Source organism: Narcine bancroftii, chromosome 2 (assembly GCF_036971445.1).
Source record: "Narcine bancroftii isolate sNarBan1 chromosome 2, sNarBan1.hap1, whole genome shotgun sequence".
NCBI classification, from domain to species: Eukaryota; Metazoa; Chordata; class Chondrichthyes; order Torpediniformes; family Narcinidae; genus Narcine; species Narcine bancroftii.
This window is the reverse complement of record NC_091470.1, coordinates 245,943,544-245,963,777: the sequence shown is the minus strand read 5'-3', so window position 1 is coordinate 245,963,777 and position 20,234 is coordinate 245,943,544. Positions and strand designations below refer to the sequence as shown.

Here is a 20,234-nt window from a genome sequence, read left to right as displayed (position 1 = left end):
ATCCTGATGATGGTTAGTGAAGTCTTGGTCTGAGGGTAAGTTTGAAAAGGTGTCCAAGAGATGATGCATTGCCTCTGTGATGTTGAGGCTCTCCCAGCTTCTGCCTCCCATCATGAATGAAATATCACACTGTTTTATACTTTAATGAAGGGTCATGACCCAAAACATTGAATAAAACCATTTCTACCCATGGATGCTGCTTGACCACTGAGTTCCTCCGACAGCCCAAACTGGTAGCAATAGCAGACTTCCTTCAACTTAAACCATCCTTCGAGATTGAGGGAGGATGACGTGTTTCTTCTGTTTGCTCCATCAGTCAAGAGGGACTGAGGAACATATTTCTCAAATTCAGTTGCCTCCATCTTATGCATGGTCCATGATCAAATGTGAGTGATGATCTTAGTGATGTCTGGGTACAAGTCTGCTTCATTGTTGCAAGCTTTTTCTTTATCATTGCAATACTGCACCACACCACCAACAGATTTCCCGTGGGAGTGAAGCTAATAATGAACTTTTGGAAACTGTTTGATCTGTAGCAACCACGACCCTGAGCAAGGTCATCTGAACCTCAGACAGGACTGTGCCAATAGGTCACACTTGTTTCTTTGATCAGTGTTCCTTCCTCTTGTAGATAGCACCCCCTGCTGTCCACTTAGTAGAAAACCTGGCACTCAGGAGATTGTGATGTTCAGACTGAGTTGGCTACATTGGGCAGACCACATCATTCATCAGCCAAACATTGGACTCCGGAAACAGATACTCAATTCCAAGCTGTGTCGCAGAAAGAAGTCACCAAGTGGACAAAGGCTCAAAACCTCCTTGAAGTGCAGCAACCCCATTAAGTCCAGGGACCTTCTGCCCATGAAGAGTGGAGGGATAGGAAGGGTGGATGCTAAAAATGAAGGACATTTGGAATGGGAACAGACAACATCACAAACTATTCATTTACCTGGCCTATCAGACACCTACCCCATCTGTGGAATAATCTGTATTCAGGAAAAATAGTAAAGGGCAGTAATGATAAAAATAAACTATTCTCGTATTGGATAGAGGTAATAGACATGTGGGCTCAAGGACAGTATTTATTTGGTTATAATTAATAAATAATTAACAAGTCATAACACAAGTCTATGTAAATTTCAGACTTTCAAAATAGTGGAAAGGATTTGAAGGAACAAATTGGCAGGGAAATTGCAAAAGATGAACTAACCATAGTCTTAAAAGGAGGCATTAATTATCTTCATACAGATTAGTATACAGAATAAAATGGGAACATGAGTTCTAAAATGTATACATGGAGAAAAGTAAGTGCATCCACAATTTTAACAATGTTGAATGTCTCAAGCTAAAGAAGTTAAACTAAAGCAGAATAGACAGGTTGTCAGGTACATATCATGGCAGAGAACCAAGCTAACTACAGAAAGTTCAAAGACGATCATAAAGAGGGAATGTGAGGGCTGTGCGATACTGGTGACGTGGAGGCACATGTGTCAAGGGATCAAGACAAGAAACAATTCCACAGACAATGCCATAGCCTTGTCACTTCACTCCATCCTGGCCCACCTGGAGAGCGACGCCTCATATGCCAGGCTGCTGCTCATGGACTTCAGCTTGGTGTTAAATACTATCATTCCCCAGAGGCTGGTGGAGAAGTTGTCCTCATAGAGACTCAACATCCCACTATGTAATTGGATCCTGGATTTCCTCACCAAAAGACCACAGTCTGTCCGGGTCGATAGTATAATATCGAACACTGTCACGCTGAGCACTGATGCACCTCAGGGCTGTGTGCTCAGTCCATACCTATTCATGCCACTGACTCATGACTGCATCACCAGAGCCATCTCCAACAGTGTCATCAGTTTGCAGATGACACAACAGCAGTTGGCCCCGTCAATAACAACGATGAGTCGCATGACAGAGAAGAGGTGAAAAAATCTCAGGAAATGGTGCGACAGTAATTACCTGAGTTTTAACATAGACAAGATGAAGGAGATGATCATGGACTTCAGGAGAACCAGGAATGACCACCCACCACTACACATCAACAACTCTGTCGTGGAGAGAGTGCAGAGCACTAAGTTCCTTGGAATTCACTTAACTAGTGACCTATTGTGGACACTTAACTAGTGACCTATTGTCTCCTCACTTGTTAGGAAGGTGCAACAGCGACAGCATTTCCTGAGAAGACTGAAACAGGCAAGGCTACCGGCCACATTAGGTCAACCTTCTATAGGAGCTCTACTGAGAGCATCCTGGCTGGCTGCATAACAGTGTGGTGTGGTTGTTACAAAGAAATGGATTGGAAGTCAATCTCCAGGATGATAAAAATGGCAGAGAAGATAACTGTAATCTCCCTACCACCACCCCCTCCCCCCCTCCCCCAACCAATCATCGTGATCTACTGGGATTGTTGTCTCCCTACCGTCCTGCACACAGTGTCTTTCAGCTGCTCCCATTGCAGAAGAGATACAGGAGTAACAGAGCCAGCACCACCAGGCTAAGTAACAGCTTCTTCCAAGGGGCATTGAGAATGCTGAACGACCAAAGGAAATGCTCACACTAACTGTCTGGGACTCTCAATGATACAAAGCATTATTTATTTAATTATTTATATATATAGGTAAAATTCTTGTCCTGCATATGTACTATGTGTCTGCATGTGTGGTTTGTCTGCATATTTTTTGCACTGAGGAATGGAAAATGCTGTTTCAACAGATTGTACTGGTACAATCAGATGATAATATATTGGACTTGACTTGAGTGTAGGTTAGTGGTTAACACAAAAAGGAACACCAAAACTCTTTTCTTATCGTGAAAATGGTTAAAGGAAGAGTTTGGCCAAGTCAATTAAGCTATTTTTGAGCACAGTCTTTGATGCTCTGCCAATACCCCTTGGAACTAAGGATGGTATCAGAGAACTGAAGGATTCTCAATGTAACACTACTGCAGTGATAAACTACGAAACAACATGCCAATAATGCTGGTGAAATGATTCATACCAGAGACAATAATTCAGAAGAAAAGTCATTCCCTTTAGAAAACTAGAGGTTAAAACATAAAAATCAGCAAAAATCTGCTAAATGTACATTATTTTGACAAATAATTGATTTAGTTATTTGGTGCGGTTATAGGAAGTCAGCCTGAAGAAAACTGAGGTCCTCCATCAGCCAGCTCCCCACCATGACTACCAGCCCCCCCACATCTCCATCTGGCACACAAAACTCAAAACGGTCAACCAGTTTACCTATCTCGGCTGCACCATTTCATCAGATGCAAGGATCGACAACGAGATAGACAACAGACTCGCCAAGGCAAATAGCGCCTTTGGAAGACTACACAAACGAGTCTGGAAAAACAACCAACTGAAAAACCTCACAAAGATAAGCGTATACAGAGCCCTTGTCATACCCACACTCCTGTTCGGCTCCGAATCATGGGTCCTCTACCGGCATCACCTACGGCTCCTAGAACGCTTCCACCAGCGTTGTCTCCGCTCCATCCTCAACATTCATTGGAGCGCTTTCATCCCTAACGTCGAAGTACTCGAGATGGCAGAGGTCGACAGCATCGAGTCCATGCTGCTGAAGATCCAGCTGTGCTGGGTGGGTCACGTCTCCAGAATGGAGGACCATCGCCTTCCCAAGATCGTGTTATATGGCGAGCTCTCCACTGGCCACCATGACAGAGGTGCACCAAAGAAAAGGTACAAGGACTGCCTAAAGAAATCTCTTGGTGCCTGCCACATTGACCACCGCCAGTGGGCTGATATCGCCTCAAACCGTGCATCTTGGCGCCTCACAGTTTGGCGGGCAGCAACCTCCTTTGAAGAAGACCGCAGAGCCCACCTCACTGACAAAAGGCAAAGGAGGAAAAACCCAGCACCCAACCCCAACCAACCAATTTTCCCCTGCAACCGCTGCAATAGTGTCTGCCTGTCCCGCATCGGACTTTTCAGCCACAAACGAGCCTGCAGCTGACGTGGACATTTACCCCCTCCATAAATCTTCGTCCGCGAAGCCAAGCCAAAGAAATAAGGGAGGATTAATGAGAAGTGTGTGTGAATCTTTGTCATAGAAGATGTTTGAAGATCAAGATTAAAGACCACAGGATTCAAAAGATGGCAGCAATATAGATATGGAAGAATAAATTGGTGCTCTCCATGAGGACCATTTTGGTGTACATTTCTCACTTGTTCTTGCTTATATAGGGACAATTAAAAGTGAATCAGAAAATGACAGAAATACCCTGCAGACAAGACTGCGTCCGTGGAAAGAGAAAGAGTTATGTGTTATGGTTTATCAGAGCAGTTTGAGTTAAAGTTCACGAAAAGAAATATTAACAGATCTACTTCTCCAGCAGAATATTTTCAATATTTGCTGTATTGTTTGTTTTCCAGTAGCTGCAACATTTTGCAATATTTCTAAAGATTATTGACAAGATATGAATTATTTTCTACAGCAGAGAAAGTGAGCAAACATAGTATACAAATGAGCAAATAGTTAAGTTAGAATATCTATAGATATCTATATATCTATAGATATCTATAGATATATATATATCTTAAAATTTAGTGTTAAACTGAAATCTTGGCATTGTGTTGTCGCTCTCTCAGGCTGTGTCACCTGGATATATTAATGGTAATCTTCAACCTTGCTTCGGGGAAGGGGTTTTGAAATGTAACTCTTTTTAATTTTATTTGCTATGTACTATTTTAGTGTCTTGAGTGTGCTTTAGAGCTTGTACTTAGGGTCATTATTGTAATTTTTTTCTGATCCTGTTGCACACATCATAATTGTATTGTTCAAATTTTTATGGTAAATATCAATAAAAATATTTTTAAAAGAATATATATATCCAGAACAAGATTTCACTTTTATGGAAAAATTACACACACGACAAATTGAACGTATTATTATCAAATACTAATCGCCTTTGACTAATAAATGCATAATTTGCAAATACTTTCCACTGCAATATCACTTCCATGTTTAGTTTACTCATCTGTCTGTACACGACTGTCTCTGCATTGAGATAGAGACAGGCACCTGAGGATTGCGCGCTGTTGAGTAAGGGGGCAGCTTTCAGACAGTGGCAGCACCCCAGATCTGGCTGAGTGAATGACATCAGGTAAAGGTGAGAAAGCAGTAACAGATGCCACAAAGGCGACATTTCATCATAAATCTCTTTTTTTCCTTTCAGTGACCACTTTGCTGAACACCCTGGGTCACATCACAAAATGTTCTTCTGGCACTCGCAACCCGAGCAGTATCATCAATACCCCAACAACAATAACTACCTCCGGTAAGAATGTCCAATCTTTCCTTCCCTTGTTCAGAGACGACCAACGCTGAATCGTTACATTGAATGACGGAAACTGAATTCCCCGTTGATTTTTACTTGTGCAGACTAATGCCTTAGTTACATAATTAGTATTCTCCTTTCATTTTCACCAGAAAAAAAAGACAATTTTATGAAATGTTCACTAAATCACACAAAATTGTAAACACTTCCGAAATGCATTGATTCAAACAAATTAGCGATGTTGGAAATTTGCAGGGAAAAGCCAGCTTCTGCCACATAACTTTCAGTAGGCGCTTTCAGGTGGCCAATTGACCCACTTGTAAAGCCGCATATTTTGGCAAAATGCAACTGTGGGAAGGCCACGTGAATGTGCAAGAGGCGCCTGCAAGACGAATTTGGTAACCCTCCTCTGAGAGGGATAATCCCCTCAGCACAGTGGCCTCCCCAGCCATCTGAATGCAGCCGCCTAAAAGCGGCTGTATTTGGATGACAGTCAACTGGCCAGCGCCTGACAGCTCCTCTCCCAGTCCCCACACTGTCGGGTGGCCGGCGTGGGCTATCCCCACACTGTCAGGACTGATTTCGGGAGTGGGGAGAAGGGGGCTGGAGCGGCTGGCGGGGGTGAAAGGGGCTGGCTGAAACAATGCCGATACCCGACTCAAGTGCCTCCTTCTCCCCTGCCAGCCGCTCCAAACCCCCATACTCACCCGCCGGCCGCTCCAGCCCCCGTACTCACCCGCTGGTGCTCTAGCTTCCTTCTCCCTTGCCAGTGCTCCAGCTTCCTCCCCTGCTGGCCACTCCAGCCCCCGTACTCATTCGCTGGCCGCTCCAGTCTCCTTAAGTGGGGAGAGAGCGGGTCAGCAGGATCAGTGTGGGGACATCCCATGCTAATAGCCCACCCTGGCTGTCCCAGCTGACAGCTAGCCATCCTGAATTGACAGCCCAAGGGACAGGAGCCAGAATTGACAGAATGCTCAGATGCGCATCCCGGCACAGCTGTCCTTTCAAGTGGCCAGCGCTGCGCTTTCAACGCTGCCACCTGAACTGCAATTTAAAGGGCCGCTTCTGCTTCTTCAGGCGCATTCTTAGCGGAGAATGCACCTGAAAAAGCCTAGTCAGATCAAATGTGAGAACTTTGCGGGAGAGAGAAGGCAGGGAATTAGCCATTAGGCAGGGAATGTTGCTTCAAATTTTTCCATTTCAATGTAATATTGTACCTTTACTGGTAGTAGACGAACCAGAACGGTATTTGGGCTGGAAATTAAGCATGTTGTGATGGTTTAGCCATCCACGCAAACAAACAAAAAAAGTCGTTCCAAAGTTAAATTCATTGAAGTTTAAGTTTTCAACAATTGTGCTTGATGCAATGTCTGAAATCGATTTGAACAATCCACACTCCCACTAGTCTCTGTGTGAAGAAATTCCCCATAATGTTCTCCCTAAACTTTTCCCCTTTAACCCTTAACCCATGTGCTTTAGTTTGTTTGTATCTAACCTAACCTTAGTGGGGAAAAAAGCCTACTTGCATTTACTCTATCTATACCCGCCATAATTTTGTATTCCTTTTTCAAATATCCCCTCATTCTTCTACGCTCCGGGAAATAAAGTCCTAGCCTGTGTAACCTTTCCCTGTAACTCAGTTCCTGAAGTCCTGCCAACATCCTTGTAAATCTTCTCTGCACACTTTCAATCTTATTGCTATATTTCCTGACGTTTTGTGATCAAAACTGCACACAATACTCCAAATTTGGCCTCGCCAATGTCTTTTGCAATTTTACCATAGCATCTCAACTCCTATACTCAATACTTTGATTTGTGAAGGCCAATATGACAAAGGTTCTCTTTACAACCCTATCTACTTGTGATGTCACTTTCAGGGATTTGTATATCTGTATTACCAGAGTCCCCATTCTACCACACTCCTCAATGCCCTACCATTTACTGTGTATGTCCTACCTTGCTTTGTCTTTCCAAAATGCAACATCTCACACGTATCTGCATTAAATCCACCTGCCATTTTTCAGCCCATTTTTGCAGATGGTCCAGATCCCTTTGCAAGCTTTGAAAGCCTTCCTCACTGTCCACAATACCTCCAATAGTTTGTGTCATCTGCAAACTTGCTGATCCAATTTACCACATTATCATCCAGATTATTGCTATAGATGACAAACAACAATGGTCTTGGCACTGATCATGAGGCACCCCACTTGTCACAGGCCTGCAGTCTGAGAAGCAATATTCACTACCACTCTCTGGGTTTTCCCATATAGCCAAGAATGGCTTCCACCATGAATACCAAGCATCTGAACCTTCCCGACTAACCTTTCATGTGGAACCTTGTCAAAGGCCTTACTAAAGTCCATGAAGGCAACATCCACAGCTTTTCCTTCATCAACTTTCCTGGTAACTTCCTTGAAAAACTCTAAGATTAGTTCAACACAACATAACCATGCACAAAGTCATGTTGACTATCCTTAATCAATCTCTGGCTATCCAGATATTTTCATTTCTGAATTTTAAGAGTACATTCTATTGATGTACTTACTAACTACTCACCAGCCTATAATTTCTATGGTTACTTTTGGAGCCTGTTTTAAACAATGGAACAACATGAGCTACACTCCAATCCTCTGCCACCTCACCTGATGCTAATGACATTTTAAATATTTTTGCCAGGGCCCCTGCAATTTCTACACTAGCCTCCCTCATGGACCAAAGGAATATCTTGTCAGGCACAGGGGATTTATCCACCCTTATTTGCTTTAAGATAGCTCGCACATCCTTCTCTTTAATATGTCTAGATTCCCTACCTCATTTGTTGTTTTTCTTACTATTCTCAACCCTGTGCCACTTTCCTGAGTAAACACTGATATAAAAAAAACATTTAAGATCTCTCCCATCTCTTCTGGCCGACCACTCTGATCTTCAAGGGGACCAATTTTGGCCCTTACCATCCTTTTGCTCTTATTATACCTGTAAGAAACCCTTAGGATTTTCCTTTGCACTGTCTGCTAAAGCAACTTTATGTCCTCTTTTAGGCTTCCTGTTTTCCTTCTTAAGTTTTTTTATTGCATTTTTTATATTCTACAAGTACCTCATTTGCTCCTTGTTGCCTGTAGCTATTCTACACCTCTCTCTTCTTAACTAGATCCCCAATATCCCTTGAAAAGCAAATTTCCCTCTTCCTGTTAACTTTGCCTTTAATCCTGATTGGAACATACAAACTGTACTCTCAACATTTTACCTTTGAATGCCTTCCACTTACTGAAAACATCCTGTTTTTAAATATTTTATTTTTCATTTTCCAAGACTCTCAAATATTGAAGCAAACAAAACAATCTCTCTCAACAATGGTATATATCATTCAGAGTCTGTTTCCCCCACCCCCCTCCCCTCCTTCCTATACCCACAAGAAAAAGATTATATAAATTAAACACAAAAAAAACAAATATCGGTAAAGTCACAGACCCTTAAAGGAACTTAATAAAAACCCAAAGTAACCTAAAATAAAAGAAGATAAGGAACGAGATACAAGAGCACGTCATCTGCGCCATGACCCACTTCTTATATATCAATCATTCCACAACTAGCACGGATTATTGCCTTTCTTTTATTCAGAAGGGGTATAATTTTACCTGTGTACCAATGTGTTGCATACAGGATTGCCATACCCTAACAAATGGTTCATATTTCCTCCATAAATTGTAGGTGATTTTCTCCAGAGGAATACTAAAAACATCCTTGCCAGAAAACAACTTGTCCCAATCCACACTTTCTAGATCCTTTCTCATTTCCTAAAAATTGGCCTTTCTCCAATTTAGAACCTCAACCCGAGGACCAGACCTATCCTTATCTATAATTAGCCTGAAACTAATGGCATAATGATCATTGGACAGAATATATTAACCTACACAAACTTCTGTCACCTGTCCTGTCTTGTTCCCTGATAGGAGATCCAGAATTGCACTCTCTCTAGTTGTACCTCTATATATTGATTGAGAAAACTTTCCTGAATATATTTGACAAACTCCAATCCATCCAGCCCTTTAACACTATGGGAGTCCCAGTCGTTGTGTGGGAAGTTAAAATCTCCTGCTATCACAACTTTGTTTCCTGCAGCTATCTGCTATCTCTCTCCAGATTTGCTCCTCCAATTCTCACTGTCTATTGGACTGTCTATAATAGAACCCCATGACTATGGCCACACCTTTCCCGTTCTTCAACTTCACCATATAGCCTCAGTAGATGAGCCCTCTCTTCTGCCCTGTCTGAACACAGTTGTGATATTTTCCCTGACGAGCAATGCCAGTCCTCCCCCCACTGTTCTATCGCTTTTGAAACAACTGAGACCTGGAACATTGAGCTGCCACTTCTGGACCTCCTGCAACCAAGTTTCACTAATGGCCACAATATTGTGATTCCAAGTGCAAATCCATGCTCCAAGATCATCTAACTTTCCTACAATACTCCTTGTATTGAAATAGCCTTGTGTTTTTGTTTGAATTTCATTACTTTTCTTTTTCAATATTTATATTGGTTTTATCAAATAAATGTTCTATAGGTTCATAACAATAAAATAAAGTTTTAACAAATCTCAAATAGAACTGAAACCCATGTTACATTTAAAAAAAGCTAAAAAGAAAAATGCTATACTAAATATCTAATTCAATCCCCTCCCTTCGATGGCTACTGACTGACACAAACTGTCCACCACTAATAATAAAAAAATAGTTTTTGGATTCATCACACGGAAAATTTAGGTGCTTCAAGTTGGATTCATTTAGAAATTAAATCTACCAAAAAATATTCTCTTCTTTTGCTACTTAGAGCACCTTTACCTTTTTTTGGCGTCCAATTAACTGATAATTTTTTTGTTAGACTTACATTGAGAATCTGGTTTCAATTTAGGAACACTTTGGGTACCATAAATTTATATTAATTAGTCCTAATTTTGGTAATTCCTTTTTTTAAAAAAACCTTCAGTTATTTATCATTGGTCAAATTTAGGTATTTATAACCTTTTTTAGATGTGTTTAATGACCAAAATCTTGCTTCCTTTAAACAATTATCCACCAAATTTACAATACTGAGACATCATTTTTTTTTTGTTGTTATTTACAGGTTAGGAGCTTTTTCCATTGTTTAATTTTGAAGTTCCCCAAAGATCTGGAACCTAATATGAAAGGGATGATTTATAATTTCCAACCTAATTACCAAAGGGTATCTGGCCTTTATGAATTACTTCTAAATTCTAGGGATTTTCTGAAACTACATGGGACTCTATTTTGAAGCGAGTGCATTCATTGTCTCTTTGTGCTAAACGCTTATTAAAACAGTCTGAGGTAGTACTATTCCAAAATCCAATTGGCTAAATTCTATTCCAATCTCTCTTTGAAATGTGACAAATGTATAACTGAAGAAGGTATGTGATATCATATATTCTGGTTATGTCCTTCCAATTTTTGGGAAGGGGTATTTTGTACCTTGTCTTTAGTTCTTAACATTAATTTGAATCCAAGTCCTTTTATTGCTCTCTTTGGAATAAGTGAGCCACCTGGTTTAATTCTGATTGCTTCACAATCCAATGCCATTGCCCTCGCCTCCCTTATCACAAGAAGGGCCATTTTAATGAGATGGAAAGATACTGTCCCTCCCACTCATAATCAATGGTTGCCTGATCTGATGGCATGTCTGACATTGGAAAAAAATTAGATGTTCCACTACTGAAATGAATCTTTATGGGCTTCCTTTCTTCATTACTTTTGAAATTTGTAAGATTAACTAGTTTTTGGTTTTTGATCCCAATATTTACCTTCCTTTTTTAATATTAGTCGTAAATTTATTACTTTTAACTGACTGAAATGATAAACAAGCCTATCTACAACATCTTTATTCATTCATTTTTAAGACCCATCTCTCGCCAATAAGTACTGTACTGATCAACTTTAGAGGACAGTCTGGACTCTACTACTTTCACATAAAATATTTCAAATGAAGTGGCAGCCCATAAAATTGCAGGCATTTGGGCTTAATTGTGAGTTTTGCTGATCATAAATCTCAGTGGCAGATGTGGACATGTTCACATCAGGTCCTGGCTCAGTTTCCTTTTGGCAGACCATCCTGGTTGAAATATGATCAGTTCTTAAATACAAGACACTCATACACTTTGGTTGCTATAACCAAATGCCGATTGCTTTTATATGTCATGATAGGGCTTATAAACTTAAGGTGAAAGAGAGGAAGTTTAGGGGGATTAGAGGGGTAAAAATTGTCACATGAAGGATAGCTTGTATCCGGAATTAGCTGATTTAGGCAGGAACTATAACAATATTGAAGAGGCATCTAGACAGGTCCTTGAATAAGCAGGGTAGAGGTATATATATATTTAATACAGGCAGATGGGATTAGTAGTGATGGTTGTTATAAATGGGATAGATATAGTAGACTCTTCAGTCTGTCTGTTTCTATGTTCTACTACTCAATGATTGTGGCTCATTCACATTTCCATGTTAGTCACTGTTTAAAGATACAATGGTTTCCGGGGGCAGAAATTGGGTCACACAGACCCACTCTTCAATCTGCAGATCACATTTGTCTTACCATCTTACAACTAGAGAAAGAGAAGCAAAAGAGTGTCCCCCTAGAGTAACTGAATGCCCATGGCTTCATCTCCAGAGCTCCTGCAGCCTCCACAGTCACACAGTCTTCAGTTGAAACCATCAGCAATCTGAGCTCCAGATGCACACCTCTGACATGGTCAGGAAGCCTCCAGCACCCTCTCACATCCCAGTTCTGATCCCTGGTACCTCTTCAGCCAGTCTTCAACAGTTCACTACCTGGTGTGAATCCCTTGACCGTTGTCGCCCGCAGCATATGTGGATTCCTCACCTCGAGTCACCAAGTCTGCTGCCTGTTCTTCAGCGTCAGAGCCCTTCACTGGTCCGCCATAGTATTTAAAAGGCACATCTGCAGAAAAATTAGAATTAGTGTTTATGTTAATGTTTCTGTGGCACAATAGAGATGGTTATGATAACAGGTCTTGATCTGAAATGTTAACTGATTCTCTATTCATAGATGCCACCAGACCAGTCCAGTATTTTCCTCATTTTCTGTTTTTAATCACAGTTGATGAATATGGGGGACATGAATGATAATGGGGTAGGGCCATATTATGCTGGAACTCTGAGGAACAAAACAGAAAAATTGCTGGAAATGGTAATCAAAATGAACGTAGATTAGGAAGCATTTATCATTAGTAAACAATCAAAAGATGGAGGAACTCTATGGGTGAGTCAATATCCATGAGTAAATATTTCAGGACAAATTCTTTATCAAGCCTCACTAAACAAAGTGTCAAAAACTTTTAATAAAGGGTCCCATCCAAAATGTAGATTGACCATTTCTCTCCATGAATGCTACCTCACTTGCTGAGTTCCTCCAGCTTCTCATTGCTTGCTTAATATTCCATCAGCTACAGTTTTTGTGTTTCTCTATTGTCTAACAATAATAATGCTTCATTAGAATTGACCAATTCATCAGAATAGTCCAACAAGCAATTTACTCATTAATCTAGTGGTAAATTGCAGCTCTATGCTATTCTTTTCCTAGTAAGTTAATGTCTATATTTAATGTAAGAGCATTTTCGAGCAGGACTGAATTTTTTTTTTAAATTTTGGAAATTGAAAGATCAGTTGGATGAGCTTATTTTTGTTGGAATACACCGTCAATTTCCATTCTTTCAAGGTAAACTACTTCAGGTATTGAAAAGCTGACAATTAGAAAATGGAGATGAACCCAGACCATTTTTGTGAAACCCCTTTGCCTCCGTGTATACTGCCTGACCCATTGATTTCCTCTGGCACCTAGTTTTTTTTTTTCCGTGATCAGAAAATATTCTGCAAAGAGATTGTGTCAGTGGGTGACCAATGAGCTGCTAGAAGACCTCAGTGAGTCAGGCAACATTCATGGGCAGAGAAGGTCAGTCAACATATTGAATCAGAACCCTTTGCTTATACTAAAGTGGGAGGAGGATATATCAACTGTATCAGGGAGTGGAAGAATTTAAGTACGGGTTAAAAAGTGATAAAGTATTGTCAGAAGGTGAAAGGTGTGGTGAGACAGGTAGAAGAAGGGACCACGGAATGGGAGGAAGGTTCGAGAGGGAAAAAGAACAGGAATAGTTAAAGAAGAAATGGAATCACTGGAACCAGATAGATTGGAGTTACCTAAAGATAGAAGGATCAATATTCATGCCATTAGGTTAGGGCTGTCTATATAGAATACACCATACTCAAAAGTGTTGGATGAATTCATCAGGTCATGCATATATCGTACTAATGATTCAGAAGCATTCCTTCACAGAGGATTCAGGTCTGAAACGATGTTACCCTTTACTTCCTATAGATGTTGAATGACCTGCTGGGTTTCTCCAGCACTTTTTTTTTTAAATTTTTTATTTTTCACACCATAAACCACATTAACCATGATACATACTTTTTCCTTTTCAAATATATACAGTGCCATTTTCTCCCCCCCCCTCTCCTCCCATCCCACCCTCCCTACCTCCCCCCCACCCCGTCCATTTAAAGTACAAAATCTAGGATACATTAAACCAGTCAAACAATGTTGTCATTCAATAAAAATAAACAAGAAATTCCACAGAGTCAATTCTTTTCATTTCCTTCTCCTTTCATTAATTTAGGTAGTGAATGTCCCCGGTAGGTTTTCTCTATTGTGTTTCATGTAAGGCTCCCATATTTGTTCAAATATTTCAATATTATTTCTTAAACTATATGTTATTTTTTCTAATGGAATACATTTATTCATTTCTGTATACCATTGTTGTATTTTCAAATTATCTTCCAATTTCCAGGTTGACATAATACATTTTTTTGGTATGGCTAGAGCTATCTTAACAAATCTTTTTTGTGCACCATCCAAATCAATTCCAAATTCTTTGTTTTTTATGTTACTTAGGAGGAAGATCTCTGGATTCTTTGGTATATTATTTTCTGTAATTTTATTTAATATTTGGTTTAGATCTTCCCAAAATTTTTCTACTTTCTCACATGTCCAGATTGCATGAATTGTTGTTCCCATTTCTTTTTTACATCGAAAACATCTATCAGATACTGTTGGGTCCCATTTATTTAACTTTTGAGGTGTAATGTATAGCCTGTGTATCCAGTTATATTGTATCATACGTAACCTCATATTTATTGTATTTCTCATCGTTCCAGAACATAACTTCTCCCATGTTTCCTTTTTTATCTTTATATTTAAATCTTGTTCCCATTTTTGTTTAGTTTTACCATTTGTTTCTTCATTCTCCTTTTCTTGGAGTTTAATATACATATTTGTTATAAATCTTTTGATTATCATTGTATCTGTAATCACATATTCAAAGTTACTTCCCTCTGGTAAACTCAGACTGCTTCCTAATTTGTCCTTCAAGTAGGATCTCAATTGGTAATATGCCAGCACTGTATCTTGAGTTATATTGTATTTATCTTTCATTTGTTCAAAGGATAATAATCTATTTCCTGAAAAACAATTTTCTATTCTTTTGATCCCTTTTTTCTCCCATTCTCTAAAGGAAAGGTTATCTATTGTAAAAGGGAGTAACTGATTTTGCGTCAATATTAGTTTTGGTAATTGATAATTTGTTTTATTCCTTTCTACATGAATCTTCTTCCAAATATTGAGTAGATGATGTAATACTGGAGAACTCCTACGTTGTACCAATTTTTCATCCCATTTATATAATATGTGTTCAGGTATCTTTTCCCCTATTTTATCTAATTCTAATCTAGTTCAATCTGGCTTTTCCCTTGTTTGATAAAAATCTGATAGGTATCTTAATTGTGTGGCTCTATAATAATTTTTAAAGTTTGGCAGTTGTAAACCTCCTTGTTGATACCATTCTGTTAATTTATCTAGTGCTATCCTTGGTTCCCCCCTTTCCGTAAAAATTTCCTTATTATTTTCTTTAACTCCTTGAAGAATTTCTCTGTCAAGTGTATTGGCAATGCCTGAAATAGGTATAATATCCTTGGGAAAATGTTCATTTTAATGCAGTTTATCCTTCCTATTAGTGTTAATGGTAAATCTTTCCAATGCTCTAAATCGTCCTGTAATTTTTTCATTAGTGGATAATAATTGAGTTTATATAGTTGGCCGAGATTTTTATTTATTTGTATACCTAGGTATCTTATTGCTTGCATTTGCCATCTGAATGGTGATTCCTTCTTAATTTTTGAGAAATCCGTGTTATTCATTGGCATTGCTTCACTTTTATTTACGTTAATCTTGTAACCCGACACTTCTCCATATTTCTTCAATTTCTTATATAATTCTTTTATTGATAGTTCTGGTTCTGTTAAGTATACTATAACATCATCCGCAAATAAACTGATTTTATATTCCTTGTCTTTTATTTTTATCCCTTTTATATTATTTTCTGTTCTTATCAATTCTGCTAGTGGTTCTATAGCTAACGCGAACAATAAGGGTGATAGTGGGCATCCCTTCCGTGTTGACCTGCTTAAGTTAAATTGCTTTGATATATATCCATTTACTGTCACTTTCGCCAATGGCCCCTTATATAATGCTTTAATCCAATTAATATACTTCTCTGGTAAACTGAATTTTTGCAATACTTTGAATAAATAATTCCATTCTACTCTGTCAAAGGCCTTCTCTGCGTCTAAAGCAACTGCTACTGTTGGCGCTTTACTCCCTTCTACTGCATGAATTAAGTTAATAAATTTACAAATATTGTCTGTTGTGCGTCTTTTTTTAATAAATCCAGTTTGGTCTAGATTTACCATTTTCAGTACATACTCTGCTCATCTGTTTGCTAATAGTTTAACTATTATCTTATAATCTGTGTTAAGTAATGATGTTGGTCTATATGACGCTGGTGTGAGTTGATCTTTCCCTTGCTTTAGTATTACTGTAATTATTGCTGTTTTACATGAATCTGGTAAGCTTTGTGTTTTATCAATCTGGTTGATTACTTCCAGGAGGGGAGGAATTAATAAATCTTTAAATGTTTTATAGAATTCTATTGGGAATCCATCCTCTCCTGGTGTTTTATTATTTGGTAGTTTTTTTATTATCTCTTGTATTTCTACTATTTCAAATGGTTATGTTAATTTATTTTGTTCCTCTATTTGTAATTTTGGTAGTTCAATTTTAGTTAGAAATTCATCTATTTTCCCTTCTTTCCCTTCGTTTTCAGTTTGGTATAATTGTTCATAGAATTCTCTAAAGTTTTCCTTCATCTCCTTTGGATTATATGTGATTTGTTTGTCTTTTTTCCTTGATGCCAATACCATTTTCTTAGCTTGTTCTGTCTTAAGCTGCCATGCTAGAATTTTGTGCGTTTTTTCCCCTAGTTCATAATTTTTCTGTTTTGTCTTCGTTATATTCTTCTCCACCTTATATGTTTGTAGTGTTTCATATTTTATTTTTTTATCTGCCAATTCTCTTCTTTTAGTTGTATCTTCCTTCATTGCTAATTCTTTTTCTATATTTACTATTTCCCTTTCCAACTGCTCTGTTTCCTGATTATAGTCCTTCTTCATCTTGGTTACATAACTTATTATTTGCCCTCTAATGAACGCTTTCATTGCATCCCATAGTATAAACTTATCTTTCACTGATTCCGTATTTATTTCAAAATACATTTTAATTTGTCTTTCAATTAATTCTCTAAAATCCTGCCTTTTGAGTAGCATGGAGTTTAATCTCCATCTATACATTCTTGGAGGGATGTCCTCTAACTTTATTGTCAATATTAAGGGTGAATGGTCCGATAATATTCTAGCTTTATATTCTGTTTTTCTTACTCTATCTTGCATACGAGCTGATAACAAAAATAGGTCTATTCTTGAGTATGTTTTATGTCTAGCCGAGTAATATGAATATTCCTTTTCATTTGGGTGTTGTTTCCTCCACATATCCAAAAGTTGCATTTCTTCCATCGATTTAATTATAAATTTGGTTACTTTGTTCTTTCTGTTAATTTTTTTTCCCCAGTTTTGTCCATATTTGAATCTAAATTCAGATTGAAATCCCCTCCTATTAATATGTTCCCTTGTGTATCTGCTATCTTCAAAAAAATATCTTGCATAAACTTTTGATCTTCTTCGTTAGGTGAATATACATTGAGTAGATTCCAAAACTCTGAATATATCTGACATTTTATCATTATATATCTCCCTGCTGGATCTATTATTTACTCTTCTATTTTAATTGGCACATTTTTACTAATTAATATAGCTACTCCTCTTGCTTTTGAATTATACGACGCTGCTGTTACGTGTCCTACCCAATCTCTCTTTAATTTCTTGTGCTCCAATTCAGTTAAATGTGTTTCTTGCACAAATGCTATATCAATTTTTTCTTTTTTCAGTAAAATTAGCAGTTTCTTCCTTTTAATTTGGTTATGTATTCTGTTAATATTTAAAGTCATATAGTTCAGCGTAGCCATTTTATACTTTGTTTATCTTCCCTTTCTGTTTCTCCATCATCACTTTTCCTTCTTATCCATTTCTGCTTTCTTGTTTTGAACACTTTATAAGGCAACATTTCTAAAACATCAAACATTTTCCTTATTCTCCTATTTAAAACTTATTTAACCCCATTCTCCCCTCCCCCTCCTGAGTTGCCCTTTAACCCTTGTCGGACAACCACATCTCCCCTCTCCATTTGGATTTGCGAATTCACTCGCAAACGTCAGCTGATTTTGCAGTGACCGTAACTCCTCCCCACCCAGCCCCCCCAGAAAAGATTTCAATTTTCAAATGTAACAAAGGTCACTCTTTTAATTCCCTCCTTATTCCCTCTATTCCATTTCCCTCCCTTATTAATTCTTGTCTATACTCTATATATTTTCCTCTAAATACGGATACATTCATGTATGCACACTATATATATATATATATACACACATATACCCCTTTACACACATACATATAGATCGTGGTCATTTTTACTCTTATTACATGTCTTCATCTCTCTGCTTGTTTTGTAGTTGTTCTGCAAATTTCCTTGCTTCCTCTGGATCCGAGAATAGTCTGTTTTGTTGCCCTGGAATAACTATTTTAAGTACCGCTGGGTACCTTAACATAAACTTATATTCTTTTTTCCATAAGATCGTTTTCGCTGTATTGAACTCCTTCCTCTTCTTCAGGAGTTCAAAACTTATGTCTGGATAGAAAAAATTTTTTTGACCTTTATATTCCAGTGGATTTTTGTCCTCTCTTATTTTCTTCATTGCTTTCTCCAATAAATTTTCTCTTGTTGTATATCTTAAGAATTTTACTAAAATGGATCTTGGTTTTTGCTGCAGTTATGGTTTCGGGGCTAAAGTTCTATGTGCCCTCTCTATTTCCATTTCTTCCTGTAATTCTGGTCTTCCCAGGACCCTGGGGATCCAATCTTTTATAAATTCTCTCATATTCTTGCCTTCTTCATCTTCCTTAAGGCCCACTATCTTTATATTATTTCTTCTATTATAGTTTTCTATTATATCTATCTTCTGAGCTAACAGCTCCTGTGTCTCTTTAACTTTTTAATTAGATTCTTCTAATTTCTCTTTTAAGTCTTCTACTTCCATATCTACAATTGTTTCTCGTTTTTCCATATTTTCCACTATTTTTCCTAACCCTGATATGGCCATTTCCATTTTATTCATTTTTTCTTCTGCATTCTTAATTCTTTTTATCTCATTAAATTCTTGTAATTGCCATTCTTTCACTGATTCCATATATTGTTTAAAAAAAGATACATCCATTGTCTTGCCTTTCTCTTCTTCTTCCACTTCTTTCTGTTCTTCTTCTTCTTCTTCTTCCTCTGGATTGACCATCTGTTGTTTCCTTGTTTTCTTTTTACCCTCTTCTTTCTTGTTGTCGTTATTATCTGTGTTCTGCACCTGCTGCTGTGCTGCAGGTGTCTCTCTCAGCTGTGGAGGTTGACTCCGCAGCTGTTCCCCCCTCCCGTCAGTGTGTTTTTTTTTCATGTGCATCGTGCATGCGCGAGGAGTCGTGCATGCGCGGTTGCGCACTTTTACTCGGCTCTGCGAGCCATTTTTGTAGTCCCGAGCCCGGGACTTCCACTGACCTGCGGGAGCAGGCTTCTCTCTCCGCGGCGGGCCTCTTCGGACAGGTAAGGCCTTCACCTTCTTCTTCCAACGTCTTTCCTTCTTCTTTTCTTCCCGTTGTTTTTGGTTTTTCTTTCTTCGCTGCCATTTTCTCCACACTTTTACTTTCACTTTGTTTTGGTTTTTAAGTTTGTGCCTTTGCTTTTTCTCTATCTTTTTTAACTTTTCTGGAGAGGGCTGGAGTTCCCCTACTGGCCACTACTCCATCACGTGACTCCTCCTTTCTCCAGCACTTTTGTGTATAACACTGCAATCAGAGCATCTGTAGACTTTCCTGTTTTACTCCCAAAGGAATATGATATGTTATTCCTCAAATTTTTGTTTGGTCTCACCCTGAGAATGGATGAAGCTGAGGACAGACATGTCTGTGAATGGAATTGAAATGGTTGATGACTGGTATTTCAAGCTCAGACCCACAGACAGTGCACAGGTTTTCAGAGAAATGGCTACTCAAGTCTATGTTTGATTTTACTAATGTATGTAACGTACTCAGACAGCAGCAAAAGAAATTAGCTAAGACTGTTATATTAAAATAAATTATTTCATCATTACCAATAATATAACATCTCATCTAATCTATCTAAACTTAACCCCCAACTATGTGCAAATTATCCCAAACCATTATAGCTCAGGCATGATTCTGAAATGTTGCTCCAAAGTTGTGTGTGTGTGTGTATGTGTGTGTGTGTGTGTGTGTGTGTGTGTGTGTGTGTGTGTGTGTGTGTGTGTGTGTGTGTGTGTGTGTGTGTGATATCCCAAACCA

At 38.5% G+C, this 20,234-nt stretch overlaps 1 protein-coding gene across 3 annotated transcripts in view; it reads left to right on the top strand.

The window, feature by feature from the left end:
• The window catches only part of LOC138755199 (upstream-binding protein 1-like), a 131,663-nt gene that overhangs the window by 27,414 nt on the left and 84,015 nt on the right, over positions 1-20,234 (top strand). For all 3 annotated transcript variants that reach the window (XM_069920731.1, XM_069920729.1, XM_069920732.1), the window contains exon 2: positions 5,203-5,304. In XM_069920731.1, the coding sequence (XP_069776832.1) occupies positions 5,203-5,304 (102 nt within the window). The remainder of the gene's footprint in view (positions 1-5,202; positions 5,305-20,234) is intronic.